At 59.3% G+C, this 13,757-nt stretch overlaps 1 protein-coding gene across 1 annotated transcript; it reads left to right on the forward strand.

The window, feature by feature from the left end:
* Positions 1-1,425: 1,425 nt before the first annotated feature.
* LHX4 (LIM homeobox 4) lies at positions 1,426-11,810 on the forward strand. Its single transcript, XM_066555946.1, has 6 exons — positions 1,426-1,516; positions 6,999-7,170; positions 10,088-10,290; positions 10,473-10,627; positions 11,148-11,319; positions 11,410-11,810. Exons 1-6 carry the CDS (start codon positions 1,441-1,443, stop codon positions 11,808-11,810), a joined length of 1,179 nt encoding a protein of 392 aa, XP_066412043.1. The 5' UTR covers positions 1,426-1,440.
* Positions 11,811-13,757: the final 1,947 nt, after the last annotated feature.

Raw genomic sequence — 13,757 nt, forward strand, 5'->3', positions numbered from 1 at the left:
CGTTCGGTGAACTGCAGGGTTGAGCTCTCTCCTGTATGAGTGCACACCCGTCTCTGCACAGAGCTGCCCTATGAGGGGGAAGGGGGTTTGCTGGTAAAAATGGAGCTTTGAGGGGGTCAAACTCCAGAATCTCATAGAAAAAAATTCAATTTTTTTTTCCTAAGGAACCATCAAGCTTAATACATTTCTTAGGTTTTATTACTTTTATTTTTAAACATATTTTCCAGTTGCTGACTTGTCCCATCTGCAGATTTCCTGACGGGACAGGGTTTCAGGTTTTCTTCAGGTGGGAAAATCCTCTTCCTAACAGTGTGGAAACGAAGGCTTGGCATGGGCACACCCGAGCTGTGCTCTGGGCTGGGTGAACATCCTCCCTCACCTGCCAGAAGCTGCCGTGCGCCACCTCGGGACTCTCGCCCTGCTCCCTGAGCAGAGCGGGATAGCCCAGCACATTTGGCACCATTGCCCCCGAGCTGGTGACACGGTGAGCATGAAAGGGCGATGCTGGGGGCACCCACCCTAACTTCAGCCCCATTTCTGCGACTTTCCTTGCTCAGCCCTCGGCTGCCAGGTGCAGCCACATCAGTGCTGGGGGCTGCGTTGTCTCGGGGCTCTCCCTCAGCAGAGCCCCACGAGGATCCTCACGATGGCCGCAGCCACACCGAGGCCTTCGGCACTGCCACCCTTGTGCCACCACGGCCGGCGGGCGGCCAGGCTGGGCACGCTGCAGCGCTGCCGAGCTGGGCCGGCTCTGTCCGTGCCCAGAGGTGTCCCTGGGGAGGCACCGTTGGCACGGGCCCCAGGGATGTGTCACAGCGCCCTGTGGAAGCAGAGCTGGCCGTGGCGGGGTGACAGCCGCTGGGCAGGAGCTCATGGTGCCGCGGGATGCGCCGCCGTCCGCCGGAGCCAAGGAAGAGCCCCTTGGCTGAGCCTCCATTCCCAGCGGCACGAGGGACAGGGCGGGGGCTGTGCCCGGAGCGGGGACGCGCCAGCGCCTTCCATGGAGCGGGAGCAGGTCCCGGAGCCCCGGGAGCGGAGCCCGCCCGCGGCCTTGGGCTCGTCCCTCTCTGTCCCTCTCTGTCCCCAAAGGCACCGCCGGACCGGCCCCGCCCCTTCCCCGCAGGCCCCGCCCCGCCTCACAAGCCCCGCCTCTCCGCCCCAGGCCCCGCCCCCGGCGGCGAGGAGCGGGCGCTGATTGGCTGCAGGGGGCCCGTCCCGCCCCCGCCCCCCTGCGGGCGGTGACGTCAGGCGCGCTCCCCGCAGGGGAATGAATGGGAGGCGGGCGGCACCGGCGGGCACCGGCACCGGGACACGGCACCGGGACACGGCACCGGGACACGGCACCGGGACACGCCACCTCCCGCCGCCGGGCTCCGCCGGCCCGGCCCGCGGCTCTCCCGCCCCTCTTCTCTCCCCTCCGCCGCCCCCCGGGCCAATAAAATGATGCAAAGCTCTGCGCTCGCTGCCGAAGGGGCTGTCAAGGGGCTTCCCGAGATCCTCGGTGTGCCGGTGCAACGTAAGGACGCTTTTCTCTTCTCCCTCCTTCGCTCCCTGCCGCAAGGGCGGCCCCGGGCCGGCGGGGCAGCGCCCTGCGGGCGGGCAGGTGCCTCCGCTCCCGTTCGCTCCCGTTCTGCACTTTCCGTTCGTTTTCCCCAGCGGGCAGCGCCGTTCACGGCCGCGAAAATGCGGAGGGTGCGGGAGGGAGAGCGGTGCCCCGGGGCGGGCGGGCAGCGGAGCGATGCGGGCCCGGCCCCGACGGGGAGGACGGCGCGGCTCCGGCTGTGCGTGTGTGAACGTGAATTCGAGTGCGAGCGTGAGAGTGTGAGTGTGTGTGTGAGTGTGAGTGTGTGTGTGAGGGTGAGTGTGAGTGCGGCCCCGGCCCCCGCCCGCCCCGCGCAGCGCACGACAGCCGCTGATATCGTTTATCGCGACAGGCGGCGGTGGGAAGGGGCCCAGGGTGGTGCGTGCGCGGTACCGGGATGGTACCGGGATGGTACCGGGGTGGTACCGGGATGGCGAGCCTGGCTGAGCGATGCCGCCGCACCCGCGTCCATCCAAAATTCACCTGCGTGTCTCTGTGGGTGCCGGCAGCCCTGCAGCCACAGGTAGCGCGTCCGTGGGGCGCGCACGGGGCTGGATGGAGCCCGTGGGGATGGATGGCGCGCCCCGAGGGGGGATGCTGGAGCCGAGCTTGGGTGATCAACGGGGGCTGTCTGTCCCCCCTGCGGCTCGTACAGGGCCGAGCCCCGCGCGGGGGCGTCCCGTGGGCGCTGTGGATGCTCCCTGTGGATCCCGGTGGGGTTCGGCCGTGCCCCGGTGCGCCCGGGGGCTCCGGGCGGGCGGCCGGGGGGGCCTCCGCGGGCGGCCACCTGCGCGGGAATTGCTGCTGCTGTTGTTGTTATTGTTATTTTTTTATTATTATTATGATTATTTCTCCCCGTTCCCGAGAGCGGGGCCTCGCCGCGCTCCCGGAATGGGGGGGACCCCACCGGGGCCACCGGGGCGATGCTCGGCCCCCTCCCCACAGCGGCGCCCAGAAAGTTGAGGGGAGGGACCCGGGGCGGTGCAGGAGGGGCGGGACGGACCCGGCCGGGGCACGGGGGGCACGGGGGGCACGGGGGGCACGGGGGGCCCGCTCCGGGACAGGTCCCCCCCGCTCCCCGCGGAGCCTCCGCGCCGCTCCGGGCCCCGGCCCCCCCGGGCGGCTGGAATTCGTTTTCCGTGGGTTTTTCGGTGCTGCCTCTTGCCGCGGGAGCTGTCGCCGTTATCCCCCGGTTCGGTCCGGTCCCTTTGCCGAGCTGCGGGAGGGTTACACAGGAGGGCCCGTTCAGCCAATTTCACCGCAGCAGAGGGGAAGGGAAATCGCGGTCAGGAGCACAGAGCCGGTGCAGGGACAGGGACGGGGACACGCAGGGTCTGTCCCACCACCGTATCCCGAGTCAGGCCGGTTCCGGGTCGCTGGGTCACTTCTATGGCCTCGGAATCCCTTGATTTAAGAGAAAAATGAGGTGCCCAAACCACCGTGGAGCTGCATTGCCCCAGAATAGCTCCCTGATCTGGCCCTTCCCGGGGCCAACAAACTCCCTTGCCCATGACATTGTCATTCCTGTATTGACTGATGGATATCAAGAATTAGCAGGAAATAATCCAACGAGATATTATTATTGTTATTATTATTATTATTATTATTATTATTATTATTATTATTACGAATATTGCTATTTGTATCTCTAGTAATGCTATTATTATTATTGTTAACAATAATAATAATTAATATTATACTTATTTATGCGAAAAAAAAAAAAAAAGGCAGAAAGAAAATAGATGAGGCTGGGCTGCTGGAAATCATCCTCCTGTGGTTTTCCCGCTGCCCCAGCCTGAGCCCTGCGGCCGCTGCCAGCTCCCAGCCACCTGCTTTCATGTCGTGACAGATTTGGGGCCTGATCCTGCCTCAGTGCCACAGAACACGGCCCCCTCCGAGCCACAGGAAATTCTCCCTGGGCAGGGAACCCCTTCCGAAGAAGCCCCCAGCAGCACCTCGATATTTCATCGCGTATGAGAGGAAAATCCGTGACATTTCAATTTTTAATCGCTATTAAATCACAGTTTTTCCTCTCTCTTTAGCCATCAGCTTTATTTTAGCAGCGGCTGTGTCCTACAGCATCTCTTCCTGCAGGATTTTGGGGAGCCGAGCAGCCTCTACCCCCACCACCCTCCCGACAGGCCTCACTTAGCCTTGCAGACGGGATTGTTCAAAATAAAATTCCCAATGTTATTTATGAATATTGTTTTGCAAATCTCACCGGAGTCAAAACTTGTGCCAAAGGCTGCGGGAACAGTGCCCGGCTGCCGGCAAGCTCCGGCCAAGGGGCTGGAGCGGGGGAGTGATTGATCGCCGCCGAGAAAGTCGTTTGCCCGCAGCACAGAAATGAATTGGAAGCTTTTTGCATGTGAAGGAATGAGGTTTCCTCCCCGCAGAAAGACTTTTGAAGGAATCCCCGGACTGGCGCTTTCCTTAGGCTCGGTGCAGGCTCCGGTACCGGCGGCCCGGGCCCCTTTGGGCTCCTCTTTTCCCCCGTATTCCCGGACCCCCATGGGTTCCATCCCTGCCCCTGAGCGGAGCAGGACTCAGCCCCAGGGCTGGGATTTGTTAATCCGGAGCAGGACTCAGCCCCAGGGCTGGGATTTGTTAATCCGGAGCAGGACTCAGCCCCAGAGCTGGGATTTGTTAATCCGGAGCAGGACTCAGCCCCAGAGCCGGGATTTGTTAATCCGGAGCAGGACTCAGCCCCAGAGCTGGGATTTGTTAGTCCGGAGCAGGACTCAGCCCCAGAGCCGGGATTTGTTAATCCGGAGCAGGACTCAGCCCCAGAGCTGGGATTTGTTAGTCCGGAGCAGGACTCAGCCCCAGAGCCGGGATTTGTTAATCCGGAGCAGGACTCAGCCCCAGAGCTGGGATTTGTTAGTCCGGAGCAGGACTCAGCCCCAGGGCCGGGGCTGTTTGTGCCCCGCGCTGCCCCCGCATCTCCCCCCGCTCCCTTTTGCGGTCTGGGGGATTACTGCGGCCACCGGCCAGTTTGTTTCGTTTCAATCGATATTTCTCCGATTTTTCCCGTCGGGGAGAGGGGCGGGGAGGGGGGAATGGGAAGGTGGACCCGCCGCTCATAAATCACGGCGGCGGCGGGGGCCAGGCCGTGGCTCGGGTGCCCGTGCGTGGGAGGCGAGGCGGGGAGGAGGCGGGGGGGGATTGCGGATCTGCCCTCGGGCTTTCGTGGGGATACGGCCAAATCCCGCCCGGGATGCACATGTGTGCGTGTGCTGTGTCCTCCCGGGGCCGAGGGGACCTCCACATTTCCCCCTCCCCCGGTTGGCACCGAGGCTGCGGCATCGCCCGCGTGGTCCCCGGTGGAGAGGGGGGACCCCGCGGCTGTGTCCCCCCCACGAGGAGCATCCAAAGCACCCCGTGCACACCAACAGGGAATGCTGGTGGGCAAAGACAGCCTGGCAGCGCCTCGTTCCTGACGTACCAGTTGTACCCATTAACTTTATTCCTGTTCTATAAAATAATTCAGGTAAAACGAGAGCAATAAATGCGAAGCAGGAAGGCAGCTGCCTCTGTGGCATAGCACAAAGCAGGGTGCGGGGCTTGAATTTGAGATATTTTCTCTCTGCAAACCAGAGAGAAAATATCTCCTGGTTCCCCTGGCAGTTCCCCCTTTTGTTATTGTTGAAATTATTATTTTTATTATTATTATTATCATGCCGTGTGCGTACACAGGCATCATTGCACACACAGGCACCTGTGCGTGGGGATGGCGCCGTGCATCTACAGCGAAATTGGGAGGAAAATCGGTCTCCTCTTAAAAAAAATTAGTTTTCTTTGGAAATTTGAAGGGAGATATCCTATTCTCTGCTGCGGTTGTTTGCTTGTTGAAACTGAGCCGCGTCGCTGCTTTTAGGAAGGGAAATCTCTTTGTTGGCTTTGCGAGAGTGCAGGACGGGTGCATGCAAACACACCCGTGTTCACATGAATGATCATTTAGACACAAAACGTGTCTCCTGGAGATGCACACGCGTTTATGAAACGACCCAGAAGGATTTCCTGGGGCCGGTGCCCCCGCCGGTGCCAGCGGCGTTCGCGCTGCTCCCGATCGGGCTCCACACACCCAGCCTGGAAATCGTGGTGCTGGAGGGAGGGCAGCGGAGCGTCCCGGGGTTCCCAAACCAAGAAGGGAGAGAGGCACCTCTAGAAGCCGTAGAATTATTAGTTTTTAATTTATGGCGCGGTTCATGGGACAGAAGCCGTGGTCTGGGGGGGATTGCAGTGTCCAGCCTGGGCAGGGATGGGATCAGCTGCCCGCACGTGAGGTACGTGGCAGGGCCCCAAAGGATTTTGAAATAATGTTGTTCGAGGCTGTAGCAATATGAGATTTTCCTGTGTTCTTTTCCTCCTTCCTCCCGCTCTTTATTTCTTCCTTTGCCCATTCGTTCCTCTTCCCCCCGCTCTTCTTTTCTTTTCCCCCTCTTTTTCTTCCTTTCCTTCCTCTTTCTTTCCCTTTCTCCCCTTTTCCTCTCCCTTTCCCCTTTCTCTCCCTGCCCCCCCTTTTCATTTTTTTCTTTTCCTCCCTTGTACCATTCCTTTCCTCTCTTCTCTCACGTTTTTTTTTGTTTCTCCTCTTTTTGCTTTTCTTTTTTTTTTGTTTCTGCTTACTTTTCTCCTTTTCCGGTTTCCTTTTTGAACATTTCCTTCCTTTTCCTTTTTTAAAAAACATTTTTCCTTCTTGTGATTATTTTTTCCTTCTTAAATATTTTTCCCTTTAAAAAAATCTTTCCCCTTTTTTATCTTCCTTGCTTTTTACCTATTTCGTATCTCTTTTTTTCATTTTTAAAAACCTTTTTCATTCTATACCTTTTTCCTTTTTAGAAAAAATATTTTCCCTTTTTCATAATTTTCCTTTTCTTAATATTTTTTCCTTTTTTGTAGTTTTTAAATATATTTTTTCCTTTTTAAAATCTTTCTTCTTTTAAAAAAATTTCATTTTTAAAATTTTTTTTCTGCTTGGTGTTTTTTTTTTGTTTGTTTGTTTGCTTGCTTGCTTGTTTGTTTTAATATTTTTTTCTTTTAAAACCTTTTTCCTTTTTATTTTTTTCTTCCCCCAAATCCATCTGCTTCCCTACGTGTGAGTCAGTGGGGGCAATGAGCGGTGCCCCTGCTTGGTGGTTGTGCCATTCCAGAGGCGGGGAGAGGCAGGCAGGGAAAACGCGTGGCAGAGAGGAAAGCACGGCCTGAAAAACGGGGCGCAGGAAGGAAAAACACCGCGTGTGTGTCTGTTCGATCCAGCCGGGATCGGCTTTTGGCAAAGCTTTGCAGAGGGGGATGCGCGGGGATTTGCGGGCGGCCTCTCCCAAAAGCCCCAGGATGTGGCCGGGCAGGGTTTTGGGAGCCCCGAGGGGTTGCGGTGGCTGACGCTGCTCTTCTCTCCATCCTCTCCGGGCAGAGATCCCCCAGTGCGCCGGCTGCAACCAGCACATCCTGGACAAGTTCATCCTCAAGGTGCTGGACCGGCACTGGCACAGCTCCTGCCTCAAGTGCGCCGACTGCCACATGCAGCTGGCCGAGCGCTGCTTCTCCCGCGCCGGCAGCGTCTACTGCAAGGAGGATTTCTTCAAGTGAGTAGCACCCCCCTAAGGCAGCGCCTCCCTGCCCGCGGAGCAAGCGCACAGCCCAGTTTTAAGCAGAATTTCTCCAAAAATCTTCACACAGCTCGTTGTTGTTGTTGTTGTTGTGGCAATAAAGGGATGTCGGCGCTTTGCAGCGGCTGCCGGGTGGGTGCTGCTTGTTGGGATGTAACCATGGCAAAGCCCCAGCTCTCCCCGGTGCTCCGGTCCCTCCCCCGTGCTGGTGCTCAGGTCCCCGGGGGTGACATCCCGCGGCCGTTCCGGTGGCCCCGGCCCCGCTCGGAGCTAGAGGGCAGGAGAAACCCGCGCAAGGCGCCGGCAGCGCTGCCTCTTCCTCCCGAGTGCCTCCCTCGCCTCCTCGGGATTTGATGATGCTGTTTCTCTACCTTCACCTTTTACCTCTTTTTTTTTTTTTTTTTAATCGTTTTTTTGCTCCCATTAGCGTGAAAACCTCATTCGATTGCCTTGGCAGCTGCCTCTGAGATGTGCGATGCCCCAGCCTTGGCATTTCCCTGCTCCCACGAGACAGGACAACCCGTTCCCCATTAAAAATGGACTTTGCCTTTAGGATGCTCTGATCCCTGGCTGCCGGTGAATTTTGGGAGTTTTCCCAAGGGATAGAGAAGGTTTTTTGCTGGGGGTTGGATCCCGGCCGGGGGGTGCCTTTCAGTGCTTGGATGCAGCAGCTCGAGGACTAAAAGCCACCCCCTTGTGCCATCACCTCCCGCTCCCGACCAGCCACACCGCCCCTGACCACAATCCTAAAGCCATTCCGGTCAGTCCCTAGACAGGACTTCCCTGCCTTCCCATCCCCAGGCTCTCCCAGATCCTCATCAGGCATCAGGACCAAAGATGCAGCTCGGATTTCTCCTTCCCGGAGACGGTCAAAGCGGCCACTCCAGCCTGGGTAATAACACTTCACTTGTGATATTTTCCAGCCTATTAATCTCCGAGTCATTTAAATAGTCGCCCAAAAGGTGCGGGTAATCAATGTTAATTGGAGTTGAAAGATCAGCGACTTTCTCAGATGAGGTCCTGCCTGGATTATTTGGTGCCAATCAATAGCAGCTCGGCGCTCGCACCTCACCTTTCCTTAACCGCTCATTGATCTCGGGCTAGGGAACCTGCAGGGCACGTGAGGATTTCAGCCCAACTTCGGAGGCACTTGGCAATGCAGGAGCTGCTTTGGAAAGGATCAGATCGATTTTTGATTTTTTTTTTCTTTTTTTTTTTCCTTCCCCCGAATTGCAGCCCTGGGTCCTCGGCTCTGCTGTCCCGGGCCCCGTGTCCCCAGATGAAGTGGAAGCACCCTCGGGTGTGGGGACAGTTGTTAAATTGGCTTTTACAGTGTTCTGTGAGAGGGGGTGAAGGGGCAGGGGGTGGGGGCTGCAGAGTGGGCACCAGCTCAGCCTTGGGAGCAGAAAAGCGTCCTCTGTCCATCCTATCCCTCTCTCACTCCTGCTTTCCTTCTTCCCTCCATTCCCACCCTCCTTCCTCCTCCCCTCCATTCCCACCATTTATCCTCCATTTATTCTCCATTCTATCCTTTCCTCATCCCTCCCTCCCTCTCTCTTGTCCATCTCCTCTCCACCCCTCTCCCACTTTCCCCCTTCCTCTCCCACCTTCCCTCCCCTCTGACTCCAGGAGAGCTGAGGTGTCCCCAGCAAACGTCCAGGGACTCTCCCTTTAGGATACAAATCCAGAAAATGAGACAAACCAGGTTTTCCCTTCTCACCTTCTGCTTCCAGCACCCCAAAATCCTCCTGGCACCACCCATGCCCAGTACCTGCCACCCATCCCTGGGTGACACCTGGGTGGCTCAGGGACAGTCTCAGAGCTGTGGTGACAGCTGTGGTGGCTGTGCCCTGGATTTCCGGAGAGGATGAGCAGTCATGGGGCTTGAGGGTGATTTTTGGGGCTGTTCAGGCCCCAGGGGACAGCCAGAGGTGCCTGGAGTGGCTGCACTCCCTGGGCGCTCAAATGTCACTGCCTGTCCCCATAGCCTCGGGCTGGGGCCAAAGGGATTGGGGCGCTCCTGTTCCTGCTCGGGGCGTTCCTGTTCCTGCTCCTTCAAAGCAGACGGGGCAGATTTATTCTGACAGCTTTGCCACCTGGATGCTCTGTGCTGCTCTGGGGTGTTTAGGGCTGCTCTGGGGAGCAGGGGAAACCTCACAGAGCTCTGTGGAGCCAGTGGGAGGTGGGGATCTGCCCCAGCTCAGTCCCACAGCATCTGTTACCAAAAGCACCAGTGGAACAACCACTGACTTCTGTCTTCCTCTTCATGGCACGAGTCACCCTTCATTCAGTGAATTCTCTTGCACACTTCCTGCACCATTCTTGCACACTCACATTCACTGCACGAACCTTCCCCACTCCCTGCAGCTTCCTCTACCATCCTTGCACATTTCTTTCACACCTTGCACACCTTTCTGCTCCCACCCTCCTTGCACCGTGCTCCTTCCACACTTCTCGTCCCACTCTCACCCCCACCTTGCACACTCCCTGCAGCCCTGCTGGCAGCTTTGCTCGTGCCCCACCCCACCCCACGCCCCTGTCAGGCCATCGTTACGGTGTAAGAGCCCCATCATTCTGCATTAATCCGGGATTCATCATGCCAGCGGGGCGGCGTAATTAATTTATTTGGTATTAATGTGGATGAAATATGTACTGTCCTTGCAGGGGAAAAATCAGGCAGCCTATAAGCATTAGTTAAAAGAATCATTAAAATCAAACCTTCCTCGGCTCCATTAGGCTGGTCTCTCACTCTGAGGAAGATAAACCCCCGCCGTGTGAAGTGTCATGCATAATAAGGTTGATCGCTGGTTTCAACTCTGCCCTGTCTCCCGCTCCCCATCCCGGCAAACCCCACCGAGCCGGGGGGCTCAGGGTCTCCCTCTTCCCCCCGCAGGCGTTTCGGGACCAAATGCACGGCGTGCCAGCAGGGCATCCCCCCGACCCAGGTGGTCCGCAAAGCCCAGGACTTCGTGTACCACCTGCACTGCTTCGCCTGCATCATCTGCAGCCGCCAGCTGGCCACGGGCGACGAGTTCTACCTGATGGAGGACGGGCGGCTGGTCTGCAAGGAGGACTACGAGACGGCCAAGCAGAACGGTAGGCACCCCGAAAAGGCTGCCAGGGGCACGGCACGCTCGGGGGCTCCGTACCCGCTGGGTTACCCGCGGGAAGGGGCTCCGGGGCAGCCGCTTTTGGGGAGATTTTCCCCTGGGTGTGCTGCTGCTGCTGCTGCTGCTGCTGCTGCTGCTCGGGGCTGGTACCGGCTCCTTGGCTTGCAGATGACTCCGAGGCGGGCGCGAAGCGGCCCCGGACCACGATCACGGCCAAGCAGCTGGAAACGCTGAAGAACGCCTACAAAAACTCCCCCAAGCCCGCCCGCCATGTGCGGGAGCAGCTCTCCTCCGAGACGGGGCTGGACATGAGGGTCGTGCAGGTGAGGCCGCGGTGCCCCTCTGCACCCTGCCCCGAGAGAAGGGCGATGCAGCCTCGGGGGGGCTGGGTTGAGGGGATGCAGGGGTCACAGGGGCATTGGGGCGCCTGGAAGCTGGGCTGCAGGGATGATGGGCTGCTGGATTGCAGGGGGTTGCGGGAGCTGGGGGGCAGGAGTGTTGGCATGCAGGTTTGCAGGGTTCGGGGGTGCTGGGTTGCAGGGGGATGTGGGAGCTGGGGGGTTGGCATGCAGGTTTGCAGGGTTCAGGGATGCTGGGTTGCAGGGGGGTGTAGATGCTGGCATACCAGGATGTTGGTGTGCCGGGGTGCTGGCATGCTGGGATGTGGGGGTGCTGGGATGGATGTAGGGGTGCTGGCGATGTAAGGAGTGCCGGGATGCCGGAGCACTGGGTTTCACGGGTGCTGGGTTGCAGAGGCGCTGGATTGCAGGGGTGCTGCCATGCAGGGCTGCCAGGGTGGCGGGAGTGCCTCGGTGCCAGCGATGTCCCCATTGCCCGCTGCAGGTGTGGTTCCAGAACCGGCGGGCCAAGGAGAAGCGGCTGAAGAAGGACGCGGGGCGGCATCGCTGGGGGCAGTTCTACAAGAGCGTGAAGCGGAGCCGCGGGGGAGGGAAGCTGGACAAGGAGAGCTCGGCCGAGGACTGCGGCGTCAGCGACAGCGAGCTCAGCTTCCGCGGTGAGCGCGGCGGCCGAGCGGGCCCGGGGGGACGCGGGGCTGCCCCCGGCGCTCACCCCCCGCCTCCGCTCTCCCTCCTGTCCCCGGCAGACGAGCAGATCCTCTCCGAGCTCGGCCACAACAACAACAACAGGGTTTACGGCTCCGTGGGGGACGTGGCGGGCGGACAGTTGCTGAACGGCGGCTTCTCCATGGAGGGCACGGGACAGACGTACCAGGACTTGCGGGACGGCAGCCCCTACGGCCTCCCGCAGTCGCCGTCCTCCATCTCTTCCCTGCCGGCGCACGGGCCCTTGCTCAACGGGCTGGACTACGCCATGGACGGCAGCCTGGGGCTGGCCCACGGGGCGCAGGGGGTGAGTCAGACGCTGCGGGCCATGGCCGGGGGGGGCCCCACCTCCGACATCTCCACGGGGAGCAGCGTCGGGTACCCAGACTTTCCCACCAGCCCGGCCTCCTGGCTGGACGACATGGATCACCCCCCCTTCTAAGAGCTGCTCGCCCCCGCCCCGGGCCCCCGCGCTCCCCCCGGCCCGCAAGCGCAGCACCGAGGGCGCCCGCCGGCGGCTGAGCTTCCCAGGAGATCCCATGGGAATCGGCCCTGGAGGGCTGCAGGGAGGGGGGACAGCCATGGCCGGGGTGGCTGTGCTCGGGCGGGGGGCACGGATGCCTTTGGGTGTAAGCACAAGAGAGGACCCGGCCGTGGCGGGGCCGGCGGGAGGGAGAGAAGAACAATCGGGGGTGGCAGAGCCCGTCCCGGCCCCCGCGCCAGCCCCGCAGCCCTGCCCAGCACCGCTGCTGTTCTCAAGAGTTATTTTTCCATATGGTGTTCAAACGCAGCTCGGCGCTGCCCGGAGCCTCCGCAGAAAGAGAAGTCTATATTGTAGAAGGGTTTATTTTGCCGGGGCCGTGTCCCCGCTGCCCAGGGGCCAATCCTGCCTGCTCCTGGCCCAGCGGCCGTGATTCATCCCCGGGCACGCAGGAGCGTCGCTGCTTTGTACCATGGTCACGCGAGGGGAAGGAATAAAAACAAACTGGGTCCAGCCCGGGCTGCCCGCTGGGCACGCTGTGCCATGGCAGGGCCAGCCGGGATGCCTGGGGCTGGCACCTGCACAGCAGCCACTGGAGCGGTGGGCGGGAGAGGTGGGCAACCTTTGCTCTGAGGGCATTGCAAAAAACTTCCTCCCACGCAAGGGAACAGGAATGTCGTCAGCAGAAGCACCTGCGTGGTGGTGGGAAGGGGAGGTTGGGCTGTGAGATGCTCCTGGTGGGGGTCATCCTCCTCCTTCGGTACCGTGGGTACTGAAGGGTGAGTGCAGGCGGCCAGCAAGGATCCCGGCGGCTCTGGCACATCCCACCAGCCCCATGGGTCTGCTCCTGGCCAGGCTCACTCAGCACTAGCCCTTGCTGCTCAAAAGCCACATGCCCATGTCCCCCAGCACAGCCACACCCCCGACCCTCAGACATTCAGCCCCACGGATAAGATCCAGCCCCACACTCCCTGCCCAGGGTGCCCAGCTCTGCCCCAGCCCCACAGGGATGCCCTGGCCATGGGGTCCCTGCACCCTCTCTGTCTCTGGGGTGATGCTGATGGTCCCAGGCTGCCCTTCAGGGAGGGCTGGGGGTGGATCCAGTCAGTCCAGGCTCCTTCCAGAGCTGTGGAGGCTGCAGAACAGAGGGAAAAAAAAAAGAATTAAAAAAAAAAAAAAAAGGAAAAAAAAAAAGGAAAAAAAAAAAGAAAAAAAAAAGCCACACGAGAAAGCACATCACTGGTCTGTCCTTGTCCTTCCTTGCCCCCCCAGCTGGGTGCCTTGGTGCTGCAGGAGCTGCCCCAGCTGCATCCATGTGCCTCCCCCTCCCCAGCCTTGGGTGCTGCTTCGTGCCAAGCTCCCGGCCCTGGTGGGGAGGGGGACGGGGCAGAGCTGTGCCTGCTGCTCCCATCCCCCTTCAACAAGGCCAAATGCCTCCTCCCCTCGCTGTGTAAATTTTGTACAGTTCCAGAAAGTGAGAGTCTTGTTTCCTGGGGGAATAAAAAGGAAAAAAAAATAAAACAACCCAACGAAAAGAATAATGATAAAAAGTTTTAAAGAATAAAACCTTATTTATTGCCATGTCTTGGGGGAGAAATGATCCCCCCCAAACTGCCCCCAGATTCGGGCCCAGGGCGTTGCTTTTGTACCCTGCCTCTAGTGTGTTGGCATGAGATGTGTACAGTCACCCCTCGCCGTGAGGGAAAGCGATGGCAAATAAACTCGGGATGCTTTTTAGCAGCTGCTGTCTTTGGGATTTTCTGTCTTTGGGATTTTCTTCCTCAGTGGGAGGGCAGTGCTCACCACTGGCATCACCTGCCCCAGCACTGTTGGCTCTTTGGGGTCAGGATTGCCGGGGTCGTGTCTGGATGGTGGCACTGACATCCCTGGTGATGGAACAAGTGGCAC

Source organism: Molothrus aeneus, chromosome 9, assembly GCF_037042795.1.
Source record: "Molothrus aeneus isolate 106 chromosome 9, BPBGC_Maene_1.0, whole genome shotgun sequence".
Classification (NCBI taxonomy): domain Eukaryota; kingdom Metazoa; phylum Chordata; class Aves; order Passeriformes; family Icteridae; genus Molothrus; species Molothrus aeneus.